We start from the raw sequence: 25,036 nt of genomic DNA, 5'->3' as shown, positions 1-25,036 counted from the left end.
TCCCGGCGCGGGAGGGGAGAAGAACGGCAAATCTCGCGATAGATGGGCCAAGTTCTCGCGAGAGGTGTGAGGTTGCCGGTGCCCGTGCGGTACCGCCGGGACACGCCGGCTTAGAGGGGACGCCGCAACCGCCGCCGCTCCCTCCTCGCTCCCTCCTCCGCCGCCTCTCACGGGGTCTGGGGGGAGGGCACGAGGGCAGTGGTCAGGCACGAAGGGTAGTGTGTGGGGGTTTTCTTCCCCCCCTTCCCTGGGCGCCATCTTCTTCGGCCTATTTGCAGCTCCAGCCCTGCCCCCCCTGTCCCCCTCCGCTGAGTGAGTACTAAGCCGGTACTGAGCCTCTCCTTCCCCTCACGCATCCACCCGAACCAAAAATGGGGAAGGCAACCAAGCGGAAGCGAAAGGCCCCAGTGCCCTCCACAGCCAAGGGTTCCGTGAAGTCAGCTATGGCCATGGTCAAGAGCAACCCCTTTGAGGTGAAGGTCAACAGGCAGAAGTTTAACATCCTGGGGAGGAAGACTAAGAATGATGTGGGGTTGCCCGGTGTCTCACGGTCCAAGGCCATCAAGAAGGTAAGAGGACATCAAAAGTTGGGAGGAAGGATGGCATCTGTAGATGTAGTTGTGGTGGAGAGGTGATAAGCCAGGAGCTATGCCAGGTGAGATAAGAGACTGCCTCCATCATGTGTGGCAGGAGAGGCTGGTTGCCTCACATTGCTCAGATGATGATGAGGAGCCTGCTGAAAATGTCTGCCTCCAGTGCACTCCACAGGGTTCAGCAGTGCAAGTCTCCCTTATTGCCTTTGGATTCCCCATATTGTGGGAATGTTCTCTTTTCAAATCACACAGGTCTGGAATACAGTGGCATGTGTTGTTGGCAAGCAAATGCTGGACCAGAGTGCAGGTGGTTGTAAGTGTTCATCGTGTTGGTCGGTTTTGGTTGCTGCAGGATGTTAAGCTTCTTGATAATGGTGCAGTATTGCTGTAATAGTGAAAGCTTGAAAGGGCACTAAGGTCTGAATGCAGTGAGAAATGTGTAATACAAAGAAACTACCGTTGGTTTGGAAAACATGCAGATGACTTTTCATGCACTGGTTAAACAGTTGTGTTGTAGAAACATGTTGGGATGCAAAATAATGATCTGTCCTCATTGCTCTCATAAGAATGACCATAAAACTTAAGAAGAGTAAATCTTTTATCTTCCATCCTTACACCTTTTTTAGTCGTGTTTTTTACTAACATCACTAGCTACCTGACCAAAATCCATAACGTATAAGGGAGGGTGTTACGTGATACTATTCACCTGGGATTCCAGTAGCCAACCCTATCCTTGAGTGAAGGACTAGAATTTTTTATGGTCTGTCCATTCAAACAAACTAGGAAAGAAGTTAAAACCTCTGTAGATTCTGTTAAAGCTGAAAAAAGCATAATTTGAAAGTTTGCCCCTGACATTCTCTCTGACATGTTACATACAATCTGTTGTAGAACAGAATTGAAAGCACTTAACTGAAAAGAAAAGTTTTTTTTTAAAAAATAGCGCAGCAAAAGGACATGGATAGCTTATTATGTTGCATGCATTGTGAGAAGTGGTTCATTAAATAATTTTTTATCAATGAGAGAGAATGTTAAATAATTGATAAATAAAAGCACTTTTCTGTATCCAAGGTATTAAGAGATATTAAAGTTCACGCACAGTGTTTAAGCTGCATGGTAATTGATATATTCTGTGCAAGAAGTAAATGAAAGGTAGAACTGCCACAGTAGTAGATGGAACCTGAGCTCTGGTGTCAGTTACCACGGCTTCTGAAAGTTGTGAATGTTCAGTGAGGCTGCAGAGGCCTGTTGTAGTAAACTCAGCCTTTTCCTTCAGTGCTGCAGTTTGTGAGTTCATGTTGTTATGAACAGCGACAGTACCTTTCCATAAGATTTACTTAATGTGTTTTTAAATAAGTATGGATATTTTTTTTTTCAGTCTAAACATGGCCAGCATTTTCTTCCTTTAGAAACTATATATCTTCAGCATGAAATTCTAAATTAGCTTTCAGTCTTTATTACTATTTGTCCAGATTTTAGAAAGCTTTATGAATGCTTAGTATCACATTTTAAGGTATTTGGGTTTTATATAACAGTAAGGTAAAGCAAATGTTTGTCATGAATTAGGTCAGTGGCTTTGAAAAGTAAACCTGTCTCCTTACCTGTGCCGTTAAGTACAGCACATACTACCATGTAGCTCTGCTAAACTTCCTTTTACTGCTTGGATGCATAACCTCCCTGTGCTCAGCTCTAAAGCAGAGAGCTAAATGTATGTACCCACTTGGGAGTTTTTGTCTTAGGTGACAAATGGGGTTCAGCTGACACTGGGTCTTTTTTGCTTTCTTTAATATGTTATTCTTGCATACTAAGCTTCAGGCCAATCAGGATTTTTCAGTGGCAATACAGAGTTTTTTATATGTGATAAAATAAAGATGAGATACAGTGTACCATATCTTATCTTCATATGAGCACCTTGTGAGAGAACCTAATGACTGCATATATATTGTGTGACCTTCCCATCTCTTTTCTCATCAGTTTTTCCTTCTTTTTCATTGCATTCCAATGAATTAGATTATGTTGCCAGGATACCATGGAGGCTTTTTTGCCATGGCTTTGAAAGTAGTTACTCTCTTTGTTTTTTAATTTGATCTCCTTTTTTTTTTTTTCCTTCTAGCGTACCCAAACATTACTGAAAGAATATAAAGAAAGGGAAAAGGCAAATGTGTTTAAAGATAAACGTTTTGGTGAATATAATACCAAAATAAGTCCAGAGGAAAAGATGATCAGACGATTCGCTTTGGAAAGACAGGTAAACTATAGGAATTTAAAAAAAAAAAGGGGGGGAAAAAAAACCCAAACGAAAAAACAAAACACCAACAAAACACAAACACACCCCCCCCACCCCCACCCCCCCCCCCCCCCCGCAAAAGAGCAACAAATATTTGACTTTTTAGGCTAGGAGTGTCCCCCTTAACAGAGGGTCTTGCACGGTAATGCTTTATTTTTGATTTTATGTATTTGGAACTTTTATGAAAAAGCAATTTTTTGTGGGAATCCAAAATTTTTCATGAGAACTTTCTGGTTTTGCAAGACAACTTTTTGAAGCAGAAATTTCTTTGAGCACTTTTAAGCACTGATATGCAAGAAAGACAATATTAAGCAGATTCATTGATAGGTTCGTTTTCTTTGACTGCTTTGACTCCTATGATTTGGGAAAAGGCAACCACCATCAGGTACACTTTGAGATTCCAGTACAGCTGTTGAACAGCAGCCATTTCATTTGCTGACTAGAACAACTCTGGAACTTGCTGTCATTCTGTAATGTGAATTGTATATGCAGTACTGTACCTTCTACCTCATCATACTCAGTCTCCAGAATTGAGTAGTGTAATATCAGATTCTACTGATAACCTACTGTGTAGGTTACAGTCAGTTTCACATTAGGCTTGAAAGCAGCAATTCAGAACTGATGTTACTGATATACAGATAAAACTTAAGCTTCCTTAGGTTTCCTGAGTTATTCCATTTCTACATTAGTATAAGAATAAGACATCCCTCACTCAAGGTATAATGTATTTGAATGAAAGGATTGGTTGTGTAGTACTCTTAAAAACAGCACAACACTGGAATAAGAATCTCCTCAACTAGCACTAAAAATATGTGTTTTATTAATTTGTTGCTTGGGAACTACAAATCTTTTGTTGTTTAATTGGTTTGTTTTACCGTATGTAGCAAAATTACGGAAAGAAGAATATCTATAATCTTAATGAAGATGAAGAATTGACTCATTATGGGCAATCTTTGGCAGAAATTGAAAAACTAAATGATATTGTCGATAGTGACAGTGACACAGAAGAAAGAGGAACGCTGTCAGGTAAGACATGTCAGCTAGTATCCCACTGCTCAATATTCTTATTCACGGCTGGTTTTATTGTCAGTACGTGTACATCATTTGTTCCATACTGTCTTTCAGTGAGAAATAATAGTACATAATTGGTTGGGATATTTAAGCCAGATTTGATTACTTCGTAACCATACATAGAACAACTCTCTGGACTTCAGCAGATGTTAAATTGGAACCCAAATACTAGTTACAATATTAAAAAACACATATTCCTACCTTGTGCAAAATGTTTGTCAGTATAAATTGTGTCCAGCATCTCTCTCTCTTGGTATCGTCATTTCCATAGCGGTGGGAATAGTACATGATTGATTAAATAGTTTTAATTGCTCCCGTTCTCAAAGAATAGGAAGAAACTGTCCCAGCAGCATCAGCACTCATGCGTGGATTTAAAAAGGATTCACAATCTACTTTTTCTTCTAGCTGAGTTAACTGCTGCTCACTTTGGAGGGGGTGGAGGCCTCCTCCGTAAAAAAGCATCAAGTGGGCAGCAAGATGAAGAGGAGGAAAAACCTAAATCTAGGAAGGAACTCATAGAAGAGATGATAGCCAAATCTAAACAAGAGAAGGTGAGTTTTTAGACCTGAAGTATAAATGAGCATGATTAAGAAGCGGTCACAATTTCTGTATTTGCAGAATAAAGTAGCAGTGGCATAGAAAACAAAGAAGATAGCTGTCTAGGAGAAGAGTCCAAGCTCCTTGACTAAAGTCCATCTGACTTTGTAGGCATTTTAGGATATGCACTGAATATCTGCCGTTCTTTTGTATCCCCAAATCTCCCCTTCTGTTGACTTCTAGCTTCTTTTCTGTATGCAACCCTTGTGCCATTCAGTGTAACTCTATACTCCTTCTTCCACAAAGAGTTTTTACACCTTAAAAATATTAAATATTTAAATTTTTTTTTTTGCTTAAGAAAGCATTTTGGTTTTATGCTGTAAATGCTATGTCATGTTCATCTGAATGCAACTGCTGCATTTATTTTGGTTTGTCTTTATCTAGCAAGAAAGGCAAACTCGAAGAGAAAGTGCACTAGAACTCACAGAAAAGCTTGACAATGACTGGAAGGAAATCCAAACCCTTGTTGCCCGCAAAACCCCAAAGTCAGAGAGAAAGGACAAAGAAGTAGAAAAACCCAAGGTAAGGTTTTGGCTAGATTACTTTCTTTTGTTCTACTAACTTGTGGGTTTGACTTGTAGTGGCTGAAGTATAAGGCAGTGTTCATCACTTTGTAAAATAAAATGTTGCCTGCTATTCATGTTAAAGGAATGCGGCAATTTTAGGGCGGTTTGGTTAGTTGGAGTAATATAGGGTTTTATATGATTTGTATTATTTTAATTACTTATTGCTTTTCGTTAGTTCTCAAGTCTGAGAGAGGTTGCAGGTTGAACAACACTGTTGGCTACAGTTTATTTTTGACACATACCTTTTCTTGAAGAAAAAAATTGTTGAGAACACTGACTTAGTTTGAATGCCTTTGCAGTGTTCCTTGGATAAAATAACTTTTATTTGACAACAGGCATTTCCTTGTCATAAATTGTGTACTGTCTCTACAAAAAGGGAATTAAAATGTTTAACGTATGGATAGGTATTTTATGGCCTCAAAATTTTTTCTGTCATTCGTATTTTATACTAAGGAAAATAAAATTTTGAATCTAAGAATAGGAATTGTAATATGTCGCACAATTTTCTTCCTTGTAGAAATTTTCTATTACATTGCAGAACATTGTGAATTTCCATTTATTCCTAGGCAGTAGAATTTGTTTTTTTAAAAAGAATGAACTAATAAATTGATCTTATGTTAAAACTGATCTCAAATAACAAACAGAAGATCCTGGATCAAAAGTTCATATTTTGATGTATTGATTTTTGTTTTTAAGATGTTCGAAAACATGCTGAATAATATGTTGGTAATGTGATATCTTAGACAAAGGTTTGTCATCATAATTTGCTGAAAAGGAAGATTTGATTGCCTCGCTTCATGCGCATGGATCCAAGCTAAGAATTATGAAGGAAGCAAAATGTGAATTAGTAATGCTCTGTAACATTAACGTTGATTTGGAGAAATTTATCTAGTCGTATGTAAGAAGAAAAATTGCTAGAACTGAGTTTTAGAGAAGCTGTATGGTTTAGTGACTTCAGCAGGTATCAAGAAAACTGTATTCTCAAGTCCAGTGTAATCTCTGCTAGTAACAGTTTACCCAAGTATGCTGCTTAAACTCAATGAATATCAGGATTCCCTTTTGTTTTAAGATAGACATCTATGTAACTAAGACAACAAAGACTTAGCTCGTGTCTGACAATGTAATGTAAACTATTAATTGATTAATGCTATCTGCTTTTTGAGAAAATAGTATTTAATTAATAAACAGTATTTTAAAGTTTTTCAATTAATAAGTAAACCAGTTTTTATTTAAAATACTATTTTTAAGATTTTCAGTTGTGAGTAACTTAAGTAGAGGGGAAGGAGATTCCAGGGGAATTTCTGTTCAAGTGTTCATTCCAATCCTTGTCTTAATATAGTGAGTTGAATGTTCCTGTGGCTTTCTTTGGAAACATTCTTTTCCTTATATCTTAACAGTCTTATTTCTTAGCTGTTAGTCTGGCAGAGGGGTGGCTGCAAAGCAGAATAATAAAACTTAAGATAATAAACCATTATATAAATATTTTTTTAGCCTGATGACTATGATATGATTGTTCGAGAACTTGGATTCGAGATGAAAGCAAAACCTTCAGAAAGGATGAAGACAGAAGAAGAATTGGCAAAAGAAGAGCAGGCACGACTCCAGAAGCTGGAGGTATACCATTTATGTTTTTAGACTGTTTTGTGGCCTGTCTTTTGGGAGTGACCGCTTATATTCATTGCTTGACCTTAGGTTGAAAGTGGCTGTACTAAACTGCAGTTCGTCAGAGGCTGAATTCAGGAAATCTTCTGTTTGTGTTTTGTTTGCAATTTGATACTACAACAAAAAAAAATAGACTTAGTAGACTTAGTACGTGACTAGTGAGGTTTATGAAAGGAGTTGATCTTTCTTCAATAAAAATGGAATATCACTGCGATTTGCCTTTAAATGTTTTAAATTATTCAGAGTTGAGGGGTGCTTATAAGTCAGTAAGGGGGAGTATCATGTTGCACAGCAGTTGAATTAATACGCTGGCGAGTCATTTATTGTTTTCTTCTCGTATTGCAAGAGTCTTCCAGCAGTAGCATGTATATAGCTTTGCTTTGCAGACGGATAGGTTTCTTTTGGGAATTGTTGCATGCTCTTTTGTATTACGTGAGCTCTGGGTCTTATGGAGAGAATGAATAATTTGGTAAATGTTTCTCTCTGTTTTTTTCTTTTTCTTTTGGTATACTAAGGACCCATTTAAGACCACAGGGATTCAGTACCTTCAGGTTACCTCAGAACAGCTCAGTAGTAATAGCAGAATGGAAAGAAGGCTTATTGTTTTTTCTGTTCTGTTCTTGTCATCTTGTTTGATGCACGGTCTGTCTGGTTGCCCACATGGAAATCCTTTTGTAAATGATTGGTTCAGATATTGCCCATTGAGTCTGTTTACAAACTTAGGATATCTTAAAAATCTTAGGATATGGTTGTGTTTACTACAATCTTGTTACACATATGGGAAACACAGATAAACACTGCAGAATCATAAAACACTTTAGAAGCTTACATTTTCTAGTAATGATGCAGTGTCTCATAAGCAAAACAGACAAATTTTAAAATGAGAGAACAAAATGCTTCTCTTAAACCCAGCTTTAAAGCCTTCCAAGTAAGATAATCCATTTGTGTATGTGCTCTTATCAGATTGCACTCCCCACAAAAAATAAGGTATTGTCAGCTTTTGCCCATAATTTCTCAAATTGCTGTTTTTTTCTTTTCATCAGCTTGTCAAGTAATCCCAATTCACCTTTTTTCCCCTTGATTTTCCTAGCTGTAATACTTGAGGGTTCTTCCATTCTGGTGTAGTTACTCAGTTAATCTATATGGTTCACATCTGTGTGTGGTATTTCTTCTAAAATACAGGCAGATCGACTACGTCGAATGCGTGGAATAGATGAACAGGCGAATAAAAAGAAACCCAGTCACGTGTCAGCTGATGATCTAGCTGATGGCTTTATCCTGGATAAAGATGACAGACGTTTATTGTCTTACAAGGTAAGGTTTAAAATTTCAGAATTTTCAGAGTTCTGAAAAGAAGATAGGAAAATCAGTTTGGAAGTGCCCTCTGTAGAGACCTCTAGTCCAACCTTGTGCTCAAAGCAAGACCAACCATGAAATCACCAGTTTGCTCAGGGCTTTATCCAGTCTGTTTTGGGAAAATCTCCCAAGAATGGAGGCTGCATATCTCTCTGGGCAGCCTGTGCACTGACTGTCCTTACCGTGAAAAAAGTTTCTCTTTATATCCGGTCTGAACATCCCTTATTTCAACTTAGGCCTGTTGCTTCTCATTCTCCTGCTGTGGACTCTGATGAAGAGTGTTGCTCTGCCTTCTCAGTGATCTCCTTTGTAGCTACTGGAAGGTGGTTACTCGGTCCAGGCTGAACAAGCCCCGGTCTGTCTCACCTCATAGGGCAGGTGCTCCAGCCCCCCAACAATCCTGGTGTCTTTCTGCTGAACTTGCTGTAGTTTATAGGTGTCTTTATTGTATTTGAAGGCCCAAAACTGGATGCTCTATTCTCTGTAGCCTTACAAGCACCAAGTAGAAGGGAATAGTTGTTTCCCTTAATCTACTGACTATACTCCTGCTATTATAGTAACCTCCTGTGCTGTTAGCCTATTGGGCTGAAGAGAGGGCATTAGCCCTTCTGGTCTTTTTTTTTTTTTCTTTTTTTAATTTCTGCTGTATTTGATACAGCTTCCATGAAATTTCAGACTGAGGATGAGTGGATTTCTGAAAGAACCCTTCCCCTATGAAGTAGCTTTGATTAAGGTGGCAGAACAGTATAACCTTAGAGCTGAGATGTAGTGAGTCACCCTGATTGTGGTGCACATGTGTGCATACTGATCCTCTCTTCCTGTTACATGTAAGTAGCAGGGGAGTTGTTGTTGTCCTTGAAGTGGAGAATACAAATTGTGAAGGTGAATTTAAACTGATGATTAATCAAATCAGGATGGGAACAAATATTTATCTGGTATGCTATTTTAATATGCAGAAGGACTATTATTTTTTTTAATTAAGAATGTTTCAGTAAGTGATGTTGATTTTTATTTTTTTTATCATATTATCTGCTAGTAGATTTTACTTCTGTGTTGATTCTTTTAGTTGTCGTATACAACCTCCTATTATTCCAGTCTCTTACAGCCCCTTGGAAATATCCTACTATTCTTACATCTGTATGTATCTCCTTAAAATCCCTTCTCTGCTGGCACTGCTTGGTCAGGGTAGCAAGGCTCAGATTCTGTTCATGTGTATTTAATGATAGCTTTGCATGGTGATTCTGGCGAGGTGCTGTCACTTTATCAGTATTAACTGGCTTATTTTCTCTACTAACAGGATGGAAAAATTAATATTGAAAATGAAGAGGAGAATATTGAAAGTGAAGAGGAAGGGGAAAAAGATGAGGAGGAAGAGGAGGAGAGTGGGAAGGAGGATAATGAGAATGAAGAAGAAAGTGAGGAAGAATCTGCTAATGAAGATGAAGAGGATGGTGCTGCTGATAGCCACTCTGATCTTGAATCTGACCTTGAGAGTGAAGAAGAAGCTCCAGGGAATAAAGAACAGAAGAAACACAAGACAAATGAAAATGAATCACAGACTGTGGAGAAACTAGATCCAAAAATGGAAGCCGCCAAATCAGAGCTTCCCTATACATTTGCTGGTAAGCAAAGGACTGATCCAGAGATCCCTGTTGTCTTCAGGGGGTTTATAACCAGTCTTTTCCGCTGCGCTGTAGGATCTTAACGTATTCCTGTTCATCCATGTAGTTTTGCTTTGCAGTTGTCTCCTACTATTCCAAGAGTAGCCAGTAACTGCTGTTCTTAATGATCACCCCTATGAGTAGTGGGAACCAGAGCCATTTCACCCCAGCGCTCTTTCTGCTCCTCCAAACAGCCTTAGAATTGAAACTTGAATACTGGGGAGAAAAATGAAAAGATCTGCGCTCCTTTCTGAAGGCCACCAACACATCCAATCCAAAGTGCTAGTGTTTTGCATAAGGAAAGCCAGAATAGTATTCTGTTATCTATACTTCAATAAAAGGTTACTTTCTCTAGTGTTTGGACTGAAATTTTTGTCAGAGAAGATGCTTGGAGAGGCAGAATTCAAAGGTTTAATCCCTGTGGTGTTACATAGCAGTATTATTAAATAGAGACATTCAAAGTTTGACTCGTTTTGGGTCTGTGCCTAGGAGGAAGGGGGAGGCATGTTTCAAGTAGTACACAAAACATTCATTAATATTAAGTACATAGTGCATCTAACTATTGTCCTAGTGTAGATTTCTGTAACAAAAGTATCTGTTGCAAGATTAAACAACCTTTCAAACAAATTCCTTAAGTACTTGCATTTTTCCATCAAAAGGAGGTAACTTAATAGTACCCAAAGCTTTTTAAATTCCATTCAGCTCTTGCTTTAACCAGAGAGCAGTCACATTAAAATACTCAAAAAACTTAACCAATTAGGATGTTTTCTAGCATGTCAATTTATGCAAAAGTTGAGGGTTTATTCTCTTACGGCAGGATGAGGGTTTTTAAAAATTATTTTGTTAGTGGCAAGATTCTTACTTTTCTTAGTAAGCTTCATACAAAGCTAGTTAGGCATGAATTAAACAGAGCTGATTGTATTATGGTAAATTTATGCTTAAATGTGTGCTTAAGTGTAGTTCTGCTTTGTGTTTGTCAACATAGTTCTCAGCTTAGGCAGCAAATACAGAATTAATTGAATGTTAATCATTCAAAAATATTTACATTATTTTCTGACTTATGTTCATATATATATAATGTTACATATATGCTGATAGGTTATTAGTGTTTAAAAGGTGATTATTTAAAAGCTGTATGGTATCTTTTTTTTTATGAATAATAACATTTCCAAATTGGAAATTTGTTAGATGTTCACTTGAATTATATATGTTAAGTTTCAGATTTTTGTATGGTCAATTTTTGCTTTATGTTCTAGTTCCTGACTCCTATGAGACATTTCAGTCCCTACTGGCTGGAAGAACAATAGAACAACAGCTTACTATACTGGAGAGAATTCAGAAATGCAATCATCCAAGCCTTGCAGTGGGAAACAAAGCAAAGTTGGAGGTATGGGGGTTTTGTTGTGTTGTTTTGTTTTAAGGTTTAAAATTAACCTTGAATTCCAGAGTAAGTTTTAGTAAGCATTCAGGAAATGGTATAAAACATACATTCTTCTGTGTTGTGAATAGCAGTAGAATCAACATACCACTCTTAATTTTCTAATTTGCGTATCACCGTTCTTTTGTGCTGCTTAAGAATATGTACAATGAAAAAAAAACCCTAATAATTTTAACATATTATGCTTCTTGCAGAAACTGTTTGGCTTTCTTTTGGAGTATATTGGGGAGTTAGCAACTCTGGATTTACCAGAGCTCAGAACAATTGACAAACTGGTCCTGTAAGTAATAAATCCTGTGGACTTTTTCTCCTTTACAATTTAAAGAGAAAAGCTACCTAGGGTAAAGCATTTAGCATGTTGTTTGTTTTGAATAGTTATGTAGGGATTCTAGGCAACTGTTAATTCTCCAGTTTTATAGTGTTTTAATTTTGTTTCATGTATTGCTTGAGCTATTAATTGTACCAAGACATTTTCAAAACCTCAGAATGTAATTTTTGATCTGCAAAATGCTTTTCATGTGTAGTGGATAAATAATACCATGTATGTGTAAACTTCTGTGTATGAAGTTATTTAGACTGCTGGTTAAGGATTTTAAGCTTCGCAATAAGGTATGCGGTCCCCTTTGCAATCTTTCTTTTTTTTTTTTCTGTGGGTTTCCATTCTATGAATTCACTTGGGGAACTAGATGAAAATGGAATTAAAGAGTGTTATAATAAGTTCATATAAAAGTTCCAAATAAACACTTTGCAGGAAGTTGTCAATTTGACATTGTCTTCAAATACCTGACAGGCAGTTATAGTGACAAGAGAGCCAAATTTGTCTCAGAGTATACAGCAAAGGATGAGAGTCAATAGACACAAGCTGCAACAAGGGAAAATCCAATTAGATGTAAGAAAAAATCTTCCCAGCAAAGGTGCTGAACATTAAAATGAGTTTCCCAGAGAGGCTGTGGAATCTCCACACTTGAAGATATACAAAGCTTGACAAAGCCAGGAACAACCTGATCCAGCTTTGAAGTTTGCTGTGCTTTGAGCAGGGGGTTGCGTCAGGTGATCTCTAAAGGTCCCTTCCAACCAAAATTAGTCTCCAATTCCCATCTTGACTTTGCAGGCCAGACAACTTTCCTTCAGTAAGTTATTTGTATGTAGTTTTCAGCATATGTTTTTTATTTCATGCTAAAGTAAATAACTTCTACAAAATCTGTTATGTGCAACTTTAGCATTCATTGCTCTGTTACTTTCATCAGCAAGAGCAGTGACCCGTTGATACTGTCACACATGCTTGGACTTTGTAAAGAAGCATAAATACTTTTTGTTTGTTTTATGGAACTGGGATTTATTAATATCACCATAGACATTTTAAACTGAAACTAATGGAAGAACTCTGATCAAACAGATGCAGACTCCTGACTGCATCTCCTTGTTAGGCACTAACCATAGGCCAGGAGCTGACCTAACTTTGTGGGTACTTTTTTCTTGTTTTAAGTAGTGATTTTGCTAACCCCATTGCTGTGTCGCATGTTGTTTAACAGTGCCTAAGAATTTAGAGTAGTGGGGTGCCTAGTATGTGCCAGCATACCTCAGTGCAGTAAAATGAAGAGTTAGGAGATTCAGAAAGATATGTTTTAACTGTAGCAGATGATTTGGGAGTGTATTTTAAAGTTTTAAATTATTTTTTATTTAAGATTTAGAAACTACCGAATCAAAGATTAGGCCCAATGAAAAATGCATGTCTCTGTAAACTAGGTGTTAGAATTACAATGTATATACTGGGTGGCTAGTTCTAAAAAATAATAGTTTGTTTCAGGGATTTGTTATTGTTATAATACAGATGGAACACAAGAAATCTTCCTACAGGTGCTTAAAAATCATTTTTTTTATTAACATCAGTGGTGTAACTTGATCATGACTTAAATTTCTTGTTAATAGGCCATTGTACAATCTTTGCCAGATGTTTCCTGGGGCAGCCAGTGATAGTATTAAGTTTATCCTTCGAGACGCTGCACATGACATGGAAGAAGTAATTGAAGTCAAAGGCCGTGCAACGTTTCCAGGATTAGACATGGTAATGAATGCATACTGCTAGGAAAACCTCTTGTTCTCTCTATTAGTACAGAAATGCCAGTAAATGAGAGATGACATTAAATTTAATTTTATATTTATGTAATGTATGTAATGAATTATTAGCATCTATGACTTTTTAAGTTTCTCAGTTATTTAAATTCTCTCTGGAGATAAGTTTTAACAAAAAACCCCCGTAACAACAATAATTAAAAAAAAAAAAAAAAAAAAAACGAACCTGAGAAACAAACCACCCCCACCACAGGGTTCTTCAGAATAAAAGTGTGACTGTAATATTAGTGAGAGGACAAGATCTTAAAATTGCCCCTCCGTTTTTCATAGCAAAACATTCCTTGTTTTCCTGATGAAACATAAATGGGTAATTCTAGGAAGAAGTGGTATTGTCAGTTACGTCCTGATTTCCTTAATTTTGTTAAGTGCAAACATTTTAAAAAGTGCTCCATAGAAGTGCACTATCTCCTAGGTTAACAAAAATAGCAATGACATATTATAGGTATAAAAATGCAACATTTCTTAGTACTTCATATATGATAACTGCTAAATTAATGACTCAAAAAGAATTGACCTTTCCTTCTTATATTAGTAATATTTCAAAATTTCAGTGGCCATGCTAAGTGTGAACAGACTGCTTTTTCAGTGTTTAGGTAAAGGGAGTTGTTAGGGAGTTCAAGAATGGAGCATATGGAAAATGAGTATTTTTTTATTGTAGTAAAAAGTTTCAAAGACAAAACATGAGCCAGTAACCCAAAGGGAGCTACTGGCTTTTTGTCTCCCAGCTTGATGAAGCAGTGCTGCCTGATGGAATAATTAGACTATTGAAAGAAAATAGACTGAAGGATTTGCTTAGAAGACTTGGTTCTTACAGCTTGGAAAATATTTATGTTGAGTTCTTTTGAAGAGTCTTTATTCAGGATGTTTTGGATTTTGCAGGAAATGCATTTTAGAGAGCTTTTAACTTATGTTTTTATTTTGTCACTGTCACCCTTAGGTGACACTCCACTTCTGACTTTCAGTCTCTTCAGTGGACTTTTTCAGGTTTCAAGCCATCATTATCTTTTAGGGTGGATTTATATCACTGTCCTATTCTCAAATGCTTGTTTGAATGAACATTCATTAGACCAGTTGCGTTAGTAGACCTTACATGTGCCTATAGTTAATCTAACCTGAAATTTGGACTGTGGTGGTTAGTAACCAAAACCGTTCAGGAGAATATTTGTTTACAACAGAAACTTTGTGGAGAGAAACAGAGCTGAAACAGTAAAACTTTAGTTGTGTCTAGCTTACTATGTAAATATCCACTTAGATAATTTTCAGTATTACTTCACAACTGATGTTTAACATCCTTAAGTCTTGCCAGGAGGTCACTTGTAGCTCTCTAACAAGTCCCCTTCAGTAAAAGTGTACCTAATCACTCTTTAGTTCTTTTGGCTGCAACCATAATTTGTTGATGTGTGATAATTACTTAACTGTCTGTGTTGAGGACCTGTTGAAAGGTGTCACAGGTCCTGTGTGGCCACTTGCTCATTTTTTTGTGGTGTGAAAATATGTGATTGTGGTGGGCTGAAGGGGGTCATATTTTCTTACAGAGTAAACAGGGTTGGGAGGCATAGTTCCTTCTTGGCTGTTCTTTCAGCTGCCACATTGAATTAGTGCAGTGTTAGACCTATAATGGATATTCCATTTTCTCATGGAACTTAAACAGTCATCTCAGTAAATAGGTCATGTATCATACCAGATTTCTCAAAATTATGTATATTGTAGTATTTTTAGACTACTACATGGCAGTCACTTATTCATCAGTTACATATGTGTAAAGTCAAGATCCTGGAAATAATGTCTTACTATATTTTGCCTTACTCTGTTTTATGTGCTATCAGCTTATTTATTTGAAAATTACATCTCTGCTGTTTCCAACTTCTGACTTCTGGCATCCAGTTGTAACACCTGCTTTTATTTACATGAGTCAGCTACTTACAAAGGTATGTCTATGATGTTGCATCTTAGTATATAACTTCATTTCTATGTTTCTTCCTAGGACTCCAAAAATAGGTGTTAGTATTGATATGTATATATATTGGAAATGTACTGAAAAGGCAGATTTATGTTTACTAGAGTCACAGATAGTAATCGGAAGAAAAAGTGAAGAGGAAAAAACCCTTGCAGAGTTACAGTCCAACTCACAAAACCATATCTAATCATTTTTTTCAAGCTGTCACACAAGAATTCCTTATATGAGAAATCACACAGCACTAATAGAACAGACTGAACACAGTCTCAAATCATTCGTTACTGATTTCTCTTCCATTTATTGCATTTGTTCCTACTTAAGATACTTAAAAATTGGCAGTATTTTGTTTTCCTTGAAAATGTACCTAATGAAATGCATTGCAGTGCAGTTAAAATCCTTATTTTTCGATACAAATATCCTGTTTATATGTTTCGAAAGTCTTGACCTAGTTGTTCTACTGCTGTCAGATATTCAAGTTGCTCTGAGCCTTATATTTCCTTTGTTCATTTCTGAAGAACTTACTGTTTGTGGTTTAGCACCTTCTAGTGGCTAAACCAGTTCTGACAGACTGCTTACTCAATTCTGCATGTACTCTTTAGTGAGGGCAAGGGAAAGCCAATATGTTTTTCATTTAAGTCCAACGGGTGTAATTTTACAGATTTTAAATGTATACGACTTATTTAATATGTCTGCTTTTGGGGAGATCCTATATTTGTGATCTATAGACTTTTAACTAGGAATATTTTGTGCCTTTTTTTTTCTTTTAGTGTCGCATTACAACATTGCAAGATGTTATTAAAGGGTTATTTATATGCTGTTTGTTCCTGGAATACGTATCTCTCTCCAGAAGATTTGTACCAGAAGTCATCAATTTTCTTCTTGGCATACTTCACATATCTCTGCCCAAAAAACAGGCCCAGGGTGAGTTTGTTTAGAGAAAATGAATAATAAATTTTAGTATTAGTTTATTTTTTAAATGTCAATAAAAATATTTCACATGGAATTTATTGTTTAGAACAAAAGACCACAATCATCTGCTAGGTTAGCCATACACGACCTTGATTCTTGGGCATCTTGTTGTGAACACTAGATCCTCTAGTGTTGTTGGCAGGAAGGAAAGAACTGAAGTTACTACAGGAAATTAAGTCATGTTGCCCACAGTGCAGTATTTTTGCAATGTTGTTCTTCTAAATAGACTGTGTGATTGGACTGTGCTCTGAAATTCACAGTCCCTAACAGATTCCCAGTGGGTACCCTGTATCTTCACAGTGAGGCAGCAGCTAATGCTGCAGATACCCTCCCTCTTCAGCTAATAGCAGTACCACCAAGATAAATGAGAGCAGTATATCACAAAGTTGGTGGTTTTCCTTTTTATTTATTTGGCATGGATTTGTTGTAGTGTAACAGACAGCAGCTATCTCCACAAGCAGGATTAGTCTGTGCTGTAACATAACTGTGTAAACTTAGCAACTTGAACAGACAACAGGGAGAATAAAACTATCTTTTCAATTCGTCCATATGCTAGCAAACTATTTTTATTTGCCAGTCTTCCTATTTCTTCAATTTTTTTTTTCTTTTGGGTTCATTTCTAGCTTTAAAGTTACTCTAGATCTGGGGCTTTCTTGTTGACAAGTTCAGTGACAATAATTCACTTATGAAGAGCTTTGTCAGAGCATAGTAACAAATTTGTGTGTTCTCTGTCTGGGTCACTCTTGAGTGTCACTTAGCGTGTGTGAAGAGACTGCAGGCAGGATATTCTCAAGTGCAAAATTCAGTTATTTGTTGGCAAACTCACAAGACATCTGGGATGTAAAGAACTACAGGCTATGTATTAATATGCTCATCACTCTTGATAAGACACCTGAAGAGTCTCTGTTCTCTAGGTAATAATCAGTCTGGTGAGGAAGGTTAAGCCGCTGTTGCTGCAGTATTCCAGTAAATCTTCAGCAGTACTGAGTGGTTGTCTTGCAGCTCCCTTCTTTTTTTCCCTTTAGGATTTCTGTCTTTTTCCATCCTGGCATTTTTTTTCTTTTGAATTCTTGAGCTACTAATGGTCCCTTTCTCAAGAAGCTGCAATTTCACCTTTATTATCTTGTATGGTTGTACTCTACAGGCTTTCTCCCAGCTGCTTCTCACAGCTTAGCAGTTTCCTCTGAAGTGTGAGCCAAGGTTACACAGCTGGGCTGCATCAGAGCTAAGCCATGGATTCTCAGAACACAGGCAGCTGAACTCTTAGAAGGAGTTGGGAAGAGGTTACAGAGTGGGTGGGTTACATAGCACTTAAAGTATTTTCTCCTTTGTGTAATCTCTTAGGAATGTTTGATCTACAAAGGTTTTGGTATGGTTAAAATATAAGATTCTGCAAGATAAGAAACTATTTAAAAATATTTAGCGGTAATTGATGATCAAGTGTTAACCTTTTTTTTAATTTTATTTTAATTTCCTTTGTATTTCTGTTAATGATTTTTCACTAGTTAAATTTGCATGGTGTTGGTTTCAGTTAGCAGTGAGGAATAGCTCAATAAAAGATACGTTAGAGGCACAGTGTTCCCTTTGAGAATTTTTCAGTCAGTATTGATGTTTTGACGTTATCAAAGTATCCAATCATGTTTTTAAATATTCATGGTAGAAGTATTGCTGATAAATGGGATGGTTAGGCTGTCAACACAGAATATTTTTAAAATGAGCACAGAGCCAGCTCTCTGGAATGTTGGTATACTGTTACCAAAAAATTTCTTGGGGCTCAATTTTGACAGTAAGTAGATTCAGCAAATAGAGCTCTTATTGTTTTAATTTTATGAGCTTGATCCATAGATTTCTCACATGAAGAAATTATATGGAATACAACTTCATAAAAGACTGAAATACAGTCTGGTTTAGACTTAAAAAACAGTTATTGCCTTAAAAAAGGAGAAAAGCTGGAGGTGGAAGGAGTGGGAAGGAATTATCATTGTTCATAGCTTTAGCTAATGGAATTGTTAATGAGATCTGCTGTCCTCTCACAAGTAAAGCAGATAATAAAGCTCGCATATCTTAGTTCCTGATGTTACATATGTCTGTGTGTCATAATCTCACAACTTTGGGTCTCAAACCTTATGAATCTTTATTTAAACATATTGTCTTCTGGCCTGTCTGTAAAGAGCCATGTGCAGGTTCTAGAGCATGTAAATAATCTTTAATTGCAGTTTGAAAGAGTTTTGAAATAAGTTCCATTGTAAGCTTGCAGGATGTTTAGGAAAACAAAGAAGGAAAAAAAAAAAGGTCCAGCACAGAGGCTGCAAATTATTTTCTCCCTTAGCCATGAAATTCCTCAGATGCTTCTTTCATGCTGCTCTGTAAGTACCATTTCACAGATACCAGCTTAAGATCAGAAGCATAATGATTCTTAGATGTTTTCTGTATGCCCTGCCCCAGTATGTATTCTGTGTTCCATGCTATTCTTGTTTTAAAACTACTTAGCTGGGGTGGCAGAGGACTTTACAGCATGTATCTGAGGGCTCCTGTTGAAAGGTCACAGGAGAGGCTTGGTGGTGTACTGTGGGCTCTCCCTGCTCCAGCTCACTGTGCTGCTTGATCACTTTCTGGTCAAAGCCTTTTACTTGTAACTCCATGGGAAAGTCCTATGCCTTCCCTTTCCTCTTAAGCATATCAAATACTCCATTCTCACTGGCACGTTAACTGTGCATCCTGTTCCCCATACTTAGAATCATAGAATGAATCATGGAATGGTTTGGGTTGGAAGGGACCTTAAAGATCATCTAGTTCCAACCCCCCTGCCCTGGGGGGCACCTTCCACTAGACCAGGTTGCTCAAAGCCCCATCCAACAAGCCTTCAACACTTCCAGGGATGGAGCATACACAGCTTCTCTGGGCAACCTGTTCCAGTGTCTCGCCACCCTTACAGTAAAGAATTTCTTCCCAATATCTAATCTACATCTACCCTCTTTCAGTTTAAAACCATTACCCCTTGTCCTATCACTCCACTCCCTGATTGAAGAGTTCTTCCCTGTCTTTCCTGTAGTACTGGAAGACCGCTATAAGGTCCTCACTGGACTCTTCCCCAGGCTGAACAATCCCAACTCTTTCAGCCTTTCTTCATAGGAGATATGCTCCAGCCCCGGATCGTCTTCCTGGCCCTCCTCTGGACCCACTCAAGCAGGTTCATGTCTTTCTTATGCTAGGGGCCCCTGAGCTGAACACAGTACTCTAGGTGGGATCTCACCAGAGCGGAGTAGAGGGGCAGAATCACCTCCCACAACCTTCTGGACACACTTCTTTTGATACAGCCCTGGATGCAATTGTCATCCTGGGCTGCTGGTGCACATTGCTGGCTCATTCAGTTTTTCATCCACCAGTACCCCCAAGTCCTTCTCTGCAGGGCTGCTCTCAAGCCACTCATCACCTAGCCTGTATCCATGTTTGGGATTGTCCTGGCCCAGATGCAGGACCTTACACTTGGCCTTGTTGAATGTCATGAGGTTCACATAGGCCCACCTCTCAAGCCTGGCAAGGTGCTTCTGGATGGCTTCCCTTCCCTCCAGCATGTTGACCGCATCATGCAGCTTGGTGTTGTTGGCAAGCTTGCTCAATCTCATTGTCCATGTCCCCAGCAAAGATGTTAAATAATACTGGTCCCAGTACGGACCCCACGCATCACTGGTCTTCACCCGGACACCGAGGTGTTGACCACGACTCTCCGAGTGTGACCATCCAACCAATTCCTTATCCACTGAGTGGTCCATCTGTAAAATCCATGTCTCTGCATTTTAGAAACACAGATGTTTTGTGTGCCAGTATCAAATATTTTGCACAAGTCCAGGTAGATGATGTCAATCACTCATCCCTTATCCACCAATGCTGTAACTCCATGACTGAAGGTCACCAGATTTGTCAGGCATGATTTGCCCTTAGTGAAGCCATGTTGTCTGTCACTAGTCACCTCTCTGTTTCCATGGAGGGTTTCCAGGAGGATGTGCTCCATGATCTTGCCAGGCACAGAAGTGAGACTGACTGGCCTGTAGTTCCCCGAGTCTTCCTTTTTTTCCCTTTTTAAAAATGGGGGTTATTTTTTCTCCTGTTCTAGTCACTGGGAACTTCACCAGTCTGCCACAACTTTTCAGATGTGATGAAGAGTGGCTTGGCAACTTCATCTGCCAGTTCCCTCAGTACCCTTGGATGCATCTTATCAAGCCCCATGGACTTGCACACCTTCAGGTTCCTTAGATGGTCTCAAACGTGATCTTTTCCTGCAGAAGGCAGTACTTCATTCTCCCAGTCCCTGCCTTTGAATGCTGTGAACTGGATGATGTGACTAGAGCACTTACCAATGTTTGTACTCATGCTCCAGTGTTTACCATTATTTTAGAAAAACGTAATACTGATAAATTATTTTTTAGGCAATATGATTAAAAATGTAAAAAGAGTTCTTGGTCGGTCTTCCTTCAGAAAGCATGCTTAGAATTGATCTTGTTTAATGGTTATTGTTCTTGGTTTTTAGGTTATACTGTAGTGCATCCATTTACACCGGTGGGGAAAAATTTAGAACTGCTTTTGGTGTGTGATAAGAAGGATCTGGAAAGTTGGCAGAAGCAAAATCTGCCATTGAGTATTGTGACAAGATTAAAGGAAACCAGCACAACAGAAATGAATCATATCAGGTATGTGGGGAATGTGAACAGAAGAAATCCCAAACAGACCATCTTTTGGGTAATCTCAGTGATGGTGTTCTTTAGGAGTAAAAATAAGAGTAGTGAGTTGTTCTGCTTTTCTTTTTTTTTTTTATGGTACTACTCTGTAGCATATGAAATTGCTTATCTTTTGCCAAAACATTATGCAGGGCACTTGTTGGAGTGCTCAGCCCTTCCATTCATTTTTGGTACAGCTGTGAACTGAGGAAGATGATGTAGAGGCATAGGAGGTGCTCAGTACTTTGAACTGTCGAGCTCTTCAGAAGCAAATAACTGTATTTACATACAAACTGTGTTAGAAAGTGTCACTTAATTAATAAAACTTAAGTAATGTTCAGCCTCATTTTTCACCTTGTGCATGTGTTATGGTATAACTTATTTCAGGGATGAGTAAACATTTTGTTAACGAAGTTCTAAAAGAAACCCAAAATAACTAATTCTGTTTCAAAAAAGTTTTAGAACTTCAGAACTAGTACCAGGACGCTTTCAGAACTAGTATAAAAACTTCCTACTCTACAGAAGGGGCAAAGACAAAATACTGCCTTGTGCTCTGTGCACTGACATAAAGATTTGTTGCTCACGGATTTCTTGGGTATTCACTTATAGTAGAAGAGTGACATTTTTACTCTGAATTAACAACTAGAAATAGCCTCGTAACTGGTTCTGTCAGGCAGCCTTAATAACAGACACTGCTAATGCTCCCAGATTTAATGAATTTGATTCATCTTATTTGAAAATCTGCTACAGTTTCTGCAAGTGAAATTGTTAAATTCTTTTGTGCATTAACAGGTTATCATGTCTAGCCCTGTGCTTTGACCTTATTAAAAAATGTGCAGCTCTGTATGAGTCTTTACCATCGTTCCATGAAATAATGCATCCTGTCAGAACACTTCTTACTCAACACGTGCCAGTGAATGAATATCCTGAACAAATGCAGGTATGTGTTCCTCAAGAATGAGATAATTGATATGATTGTTTTATTAATAAATTCTGTGATCTTCATCTGTGCTTAAACAAAAACCTAAGCATAAGCATCAGTGAGATCTTTTTTTTCAATGGTCAAGCATTTCCCCTTTGTGCTCCTCAAAAATCATAGTGACATTTCTGTGGGAAAACAAAAGAAGAGGGCAGAATGTTTAGAAAAGATATTTTGTTTTCACTGTGTATCTTGCTCGTATAATTGAAGAGAATAGCACTTAACTTGTAATAATGTACCTTTCCATATTTATAAGAATAGTCCAGTCATCCAGTTGCTCTTGTACTTTTGTAATGAATCTGTAAGTCCTTGGTTCAACCAAGTATGTGTACCAAATTTATGTAGTATTTATAACTAAGTAAAACTAATGTAAATATGCCTGGTCAGTTACGTTATTTAGAACAGGGCAGTTGTTTCTTTTTCTAGCAACAAGGTTCAACTTTTTAATTTGTCTCTTCTGAATGTAGCAGAATTGTCCTCTCCTCAAAGAGGCATCATGAAATACCCTTAGGGAACAGGATTTTGTAACGTAAGTGATGCAGAATGGCCTATATTTTTTGCTATCAAAACAAACAAGATGAACAATCATTCTTAAAATGACCCTGAAAGGCAGAGTCTGAGTTAAACTGGCTTTAGTCTTGCTTCTTCCTCTGTTAGGTGAAACTACCTGCAGACCTTTCTTATTGTCCGTGGTATCATCGTAATAGACTTCCAAAAGTGTTTAAAAATTATCCATCCTGGAAAGCTTACAGCATCTCAATGTTAGCAATGTCCTAATGAATAGCAGTGATTTTACCGAGAAAAAGAACATATGGGGAGAACATTACCATTGATTCAATTTACAATAGTTTGTAAATTATGGTGTCTTTGATATGCTTTTAAAATTGTAATTTGATTTGCATTTTCAGGAATGGTATTACAGTGCTCTGAAAGAGCTAGAGAGCAAAGTAAAACAGTATACCCCACTGATATGTGAGAAAAAGAAGCCCGTGCCATTGAAACAGTATACACCTAAAATTGTGAAAGTGTAAGTAAAGCAACACTTGATGCAAAGGAAAAGTGTGTTTAAACATTAAGATTTTCAGCAAGCTAGAAGGATTTGGAAAAGAGGACATAAAACAGATAACTGTTTTTCTGATAGATTTTGTGCGCAAATCACGAGGGACCAGCTACTTGGGTGGTAGGGAGGGAAAGGAAAAGGAAGGAGAAATTCTAATAAATAGAGCAAAGATTATCATGTGGAAAAAGTAGCACTGGAAATCAACTCTTGCCCATATAATAAATTTTAAATGAATAAATTTCAGGATGAAAAGAGATTGCTGTTATTATCTAGTCAGGTGCTTTACCAAATGCTCTATCAAGCACTCAAGTGTGAAGAGCAACAGTGGGTAGTTCATATGTATATGAACTATACGAAGGTAAGGATGGATGGGAAAGTACCGAGGGATGCTTCACCGGTGCAAAAGATAAGGCAGGCTATTCCTGTATTCTGCATCACAGATCATAACAAATAATCGGTCAGATTAAGCGTTCCTTTAAGCATGCTTACTTGCCCTATTCCTCTCTTTCCCCCAACCAGGCAGCTTTCTGCCTTCAACAGTGGCAATGACAAAAAAACTTGGGGGAGTTTTTCCTGTTTTTACAGAGCTTGCAATGACCATGTGCATTTTTGTATTCTCTTTTGAGATTAAATTTTTAATAACACTAGTTTGGTTTTGTAGATAATAGAATGGTATTCTGATTCCGGAAGTTTGCCTATTGGCTGCTGACTTACTTAGCCACTTTGGTTGCCTACAGGGGCATAAATTCTCTGCCTTATTTATTCTAGTAATTAAAGAGGACAACTTTCCTTTGCCATACGTGTATATCCCTGAGTAACTGATCAGACTTCTGTGGAATTCATCTGCAGAGAAAGTCTGCAAAAACTTAAAATATTATTGGGAGATTTCATCTTTCTCCAGACATTTTTAATCCTTTTTGTCTGGCTTTTTCAGTCTGTTCAAAATGTAGGCTACGTATGGGGGATTGAAGTGTAAGTGTCGTCTGCTTGTTGTTTGCATGATGATGATGACATGCAGTTAGAAGGTCTGGTGAGTGTTTTCCCAGTATGTTCATTGGGCAGCTCCTTATTTTGCAAGTTAATCATATAGCATGCAGGAATTCAAATATTGAGTTAGTATTCGTACAAAAACTCACTCCTTATAAACATGAAAAAGTTGGTTTTGTTAAGGTGTTCTGTACTCACACATACATTCTCATTTCAGTTTAGAGTTTGGAAGAAAGCAGGGAGGCAGCAAGGAGGAACAAGAAAGAAAGCAGTTGATTCAGAAGCATAAACGTGAACTTAAAGGAGCCATCCGTGAGATTCGGAAAGATAACCAGTTTCTGGCTAGAACGCAACTTTCAGAAATCATGGAGAGGTAATGTAGCCTTTATTTCAGCAACACTTTGGGGGTTGTTTGTGTTCATTTCTTTGCTGCGTGCCAAGAGTGACAATAATGATCAACCATACTAAACTTAAATAAATAGAATCGGACCATTTTAGGAAAAACGAACATTTTCAATAGAGATCATTTTAAGTATTTTCAACTTTGCGGTTTCATTTCTCTAGTTTAAGAATATGTGGAGTGTTTCTACTTTAAGTGTGTGTTGGAGTTGGGGGTCTTTTTTATAAATTAATAATTATTGTGTAAATATACTTACTTAATATAATCTTTCTGAAATATTTTATATCTTGTTTGTTTTACAGAGATTCAGACAGAAAAAGAAAAGTGAAAGAGCTTCTTGGTAGCCTTGCTACACAGGAAGGTGAATGGAAAGCAATGAAAAGGAAAAAAGGGAAGAATTAATTTGGACTATCTACAGCAGGAAACTTTGTTTTTACTACACTATGAAATACCCTGATCCTATGGCTTTTGTGCAGATTTTAATCGCATTCTTTGAATGCATTCCTTTTGAGGAGACATCATCAGATCTGTCTGAAAAAGTGAACCAGCTTCTTGGAAAAACTCACATGTTTTTGTAAGGAAAATAAAAATAACACTTTTGTATGTGG

The 25,036-nt window shown here is 37.6% G+C and overlaps 1 protein-coding gene across 1 annotated transcript; it reads left to right on the top strand.

Annotated features, from left to right (window-relative positions):
- Window positions 1-40: 40 nt before the first annotated feature.
- On the top strand, window positions 41-25,036 carry NOP14 (NOP14 nucleolar protein). Its single transcript, XM_074587455.1, has 18 exons — window positions 41-569; window positions 2,704-2,838; window positions 3,762-3,903; window positions 4,354-4,499; window positions 4,930-5,067; window positions 6,603-6,725; window positions 7,956-8,087; window positions 9,427-9,751; window positions 11,047-11,177; window positions 11,423-11,508; window positions 13,158-13,293; window positions 15,188-15,289; window positions 16,086-16,239; window positions 20,816-20,975; window positions 21,795-21,942; window positions 22,890-23,008; window positions 24,246-24,401; window positions 24,731-25,036. The coding sequence occupies exons 1-18, from the start codon at window positions 372-374 to the stop codon at window positions 24,828-24,830; spliced, it is 2,631 nt and encodes an 876-aa protein (XP_074443556.1). The 5' UTR covers window positions 41-371; the 3' UTR covers window positions 24,831-25,036.

This window comes from Larus michahellis, chromosome 5 (genome assembly GCF_964199755.1).
Source record: "Larus michahellis chromosome 5, bLarMic1.1, whole genome shotgun sequence".
NCBI lineage: Eukaryota > Metazoa > Chordata > Aves > Charadriiformes > Laridae > Larus > Larus michahellis.
Note: the sequence above shows the minus strand (reverse complement) of the source record. Positions and strands in the feature narration are given on the sequence as shown.

Bases quoted from the DNA above. Each gene is read 5' to 3' on its own strand.
- NOP14 (XM_074587455.1), top strand. From the start codon at position 372: ATGGGGAAGGCAACCAAGCGGAAGCGAAAGGCCCCAGTGCCCTCCACA. The intron at 3,904-4,353 runs GTAAGACATGTC...TTTTTCTTCTAG, and splicing joins AGAAAGAGGAACGCTGTCAG to CTGAGTTAACTGCTGCTCAC. The intron at 6,726-7,955 runs GTATACCATTTA...TCTAAAATACAG, and splicing joins CACGACTCCAGAAGCTGGAG to GCAGATCGACTACGTCGAAT.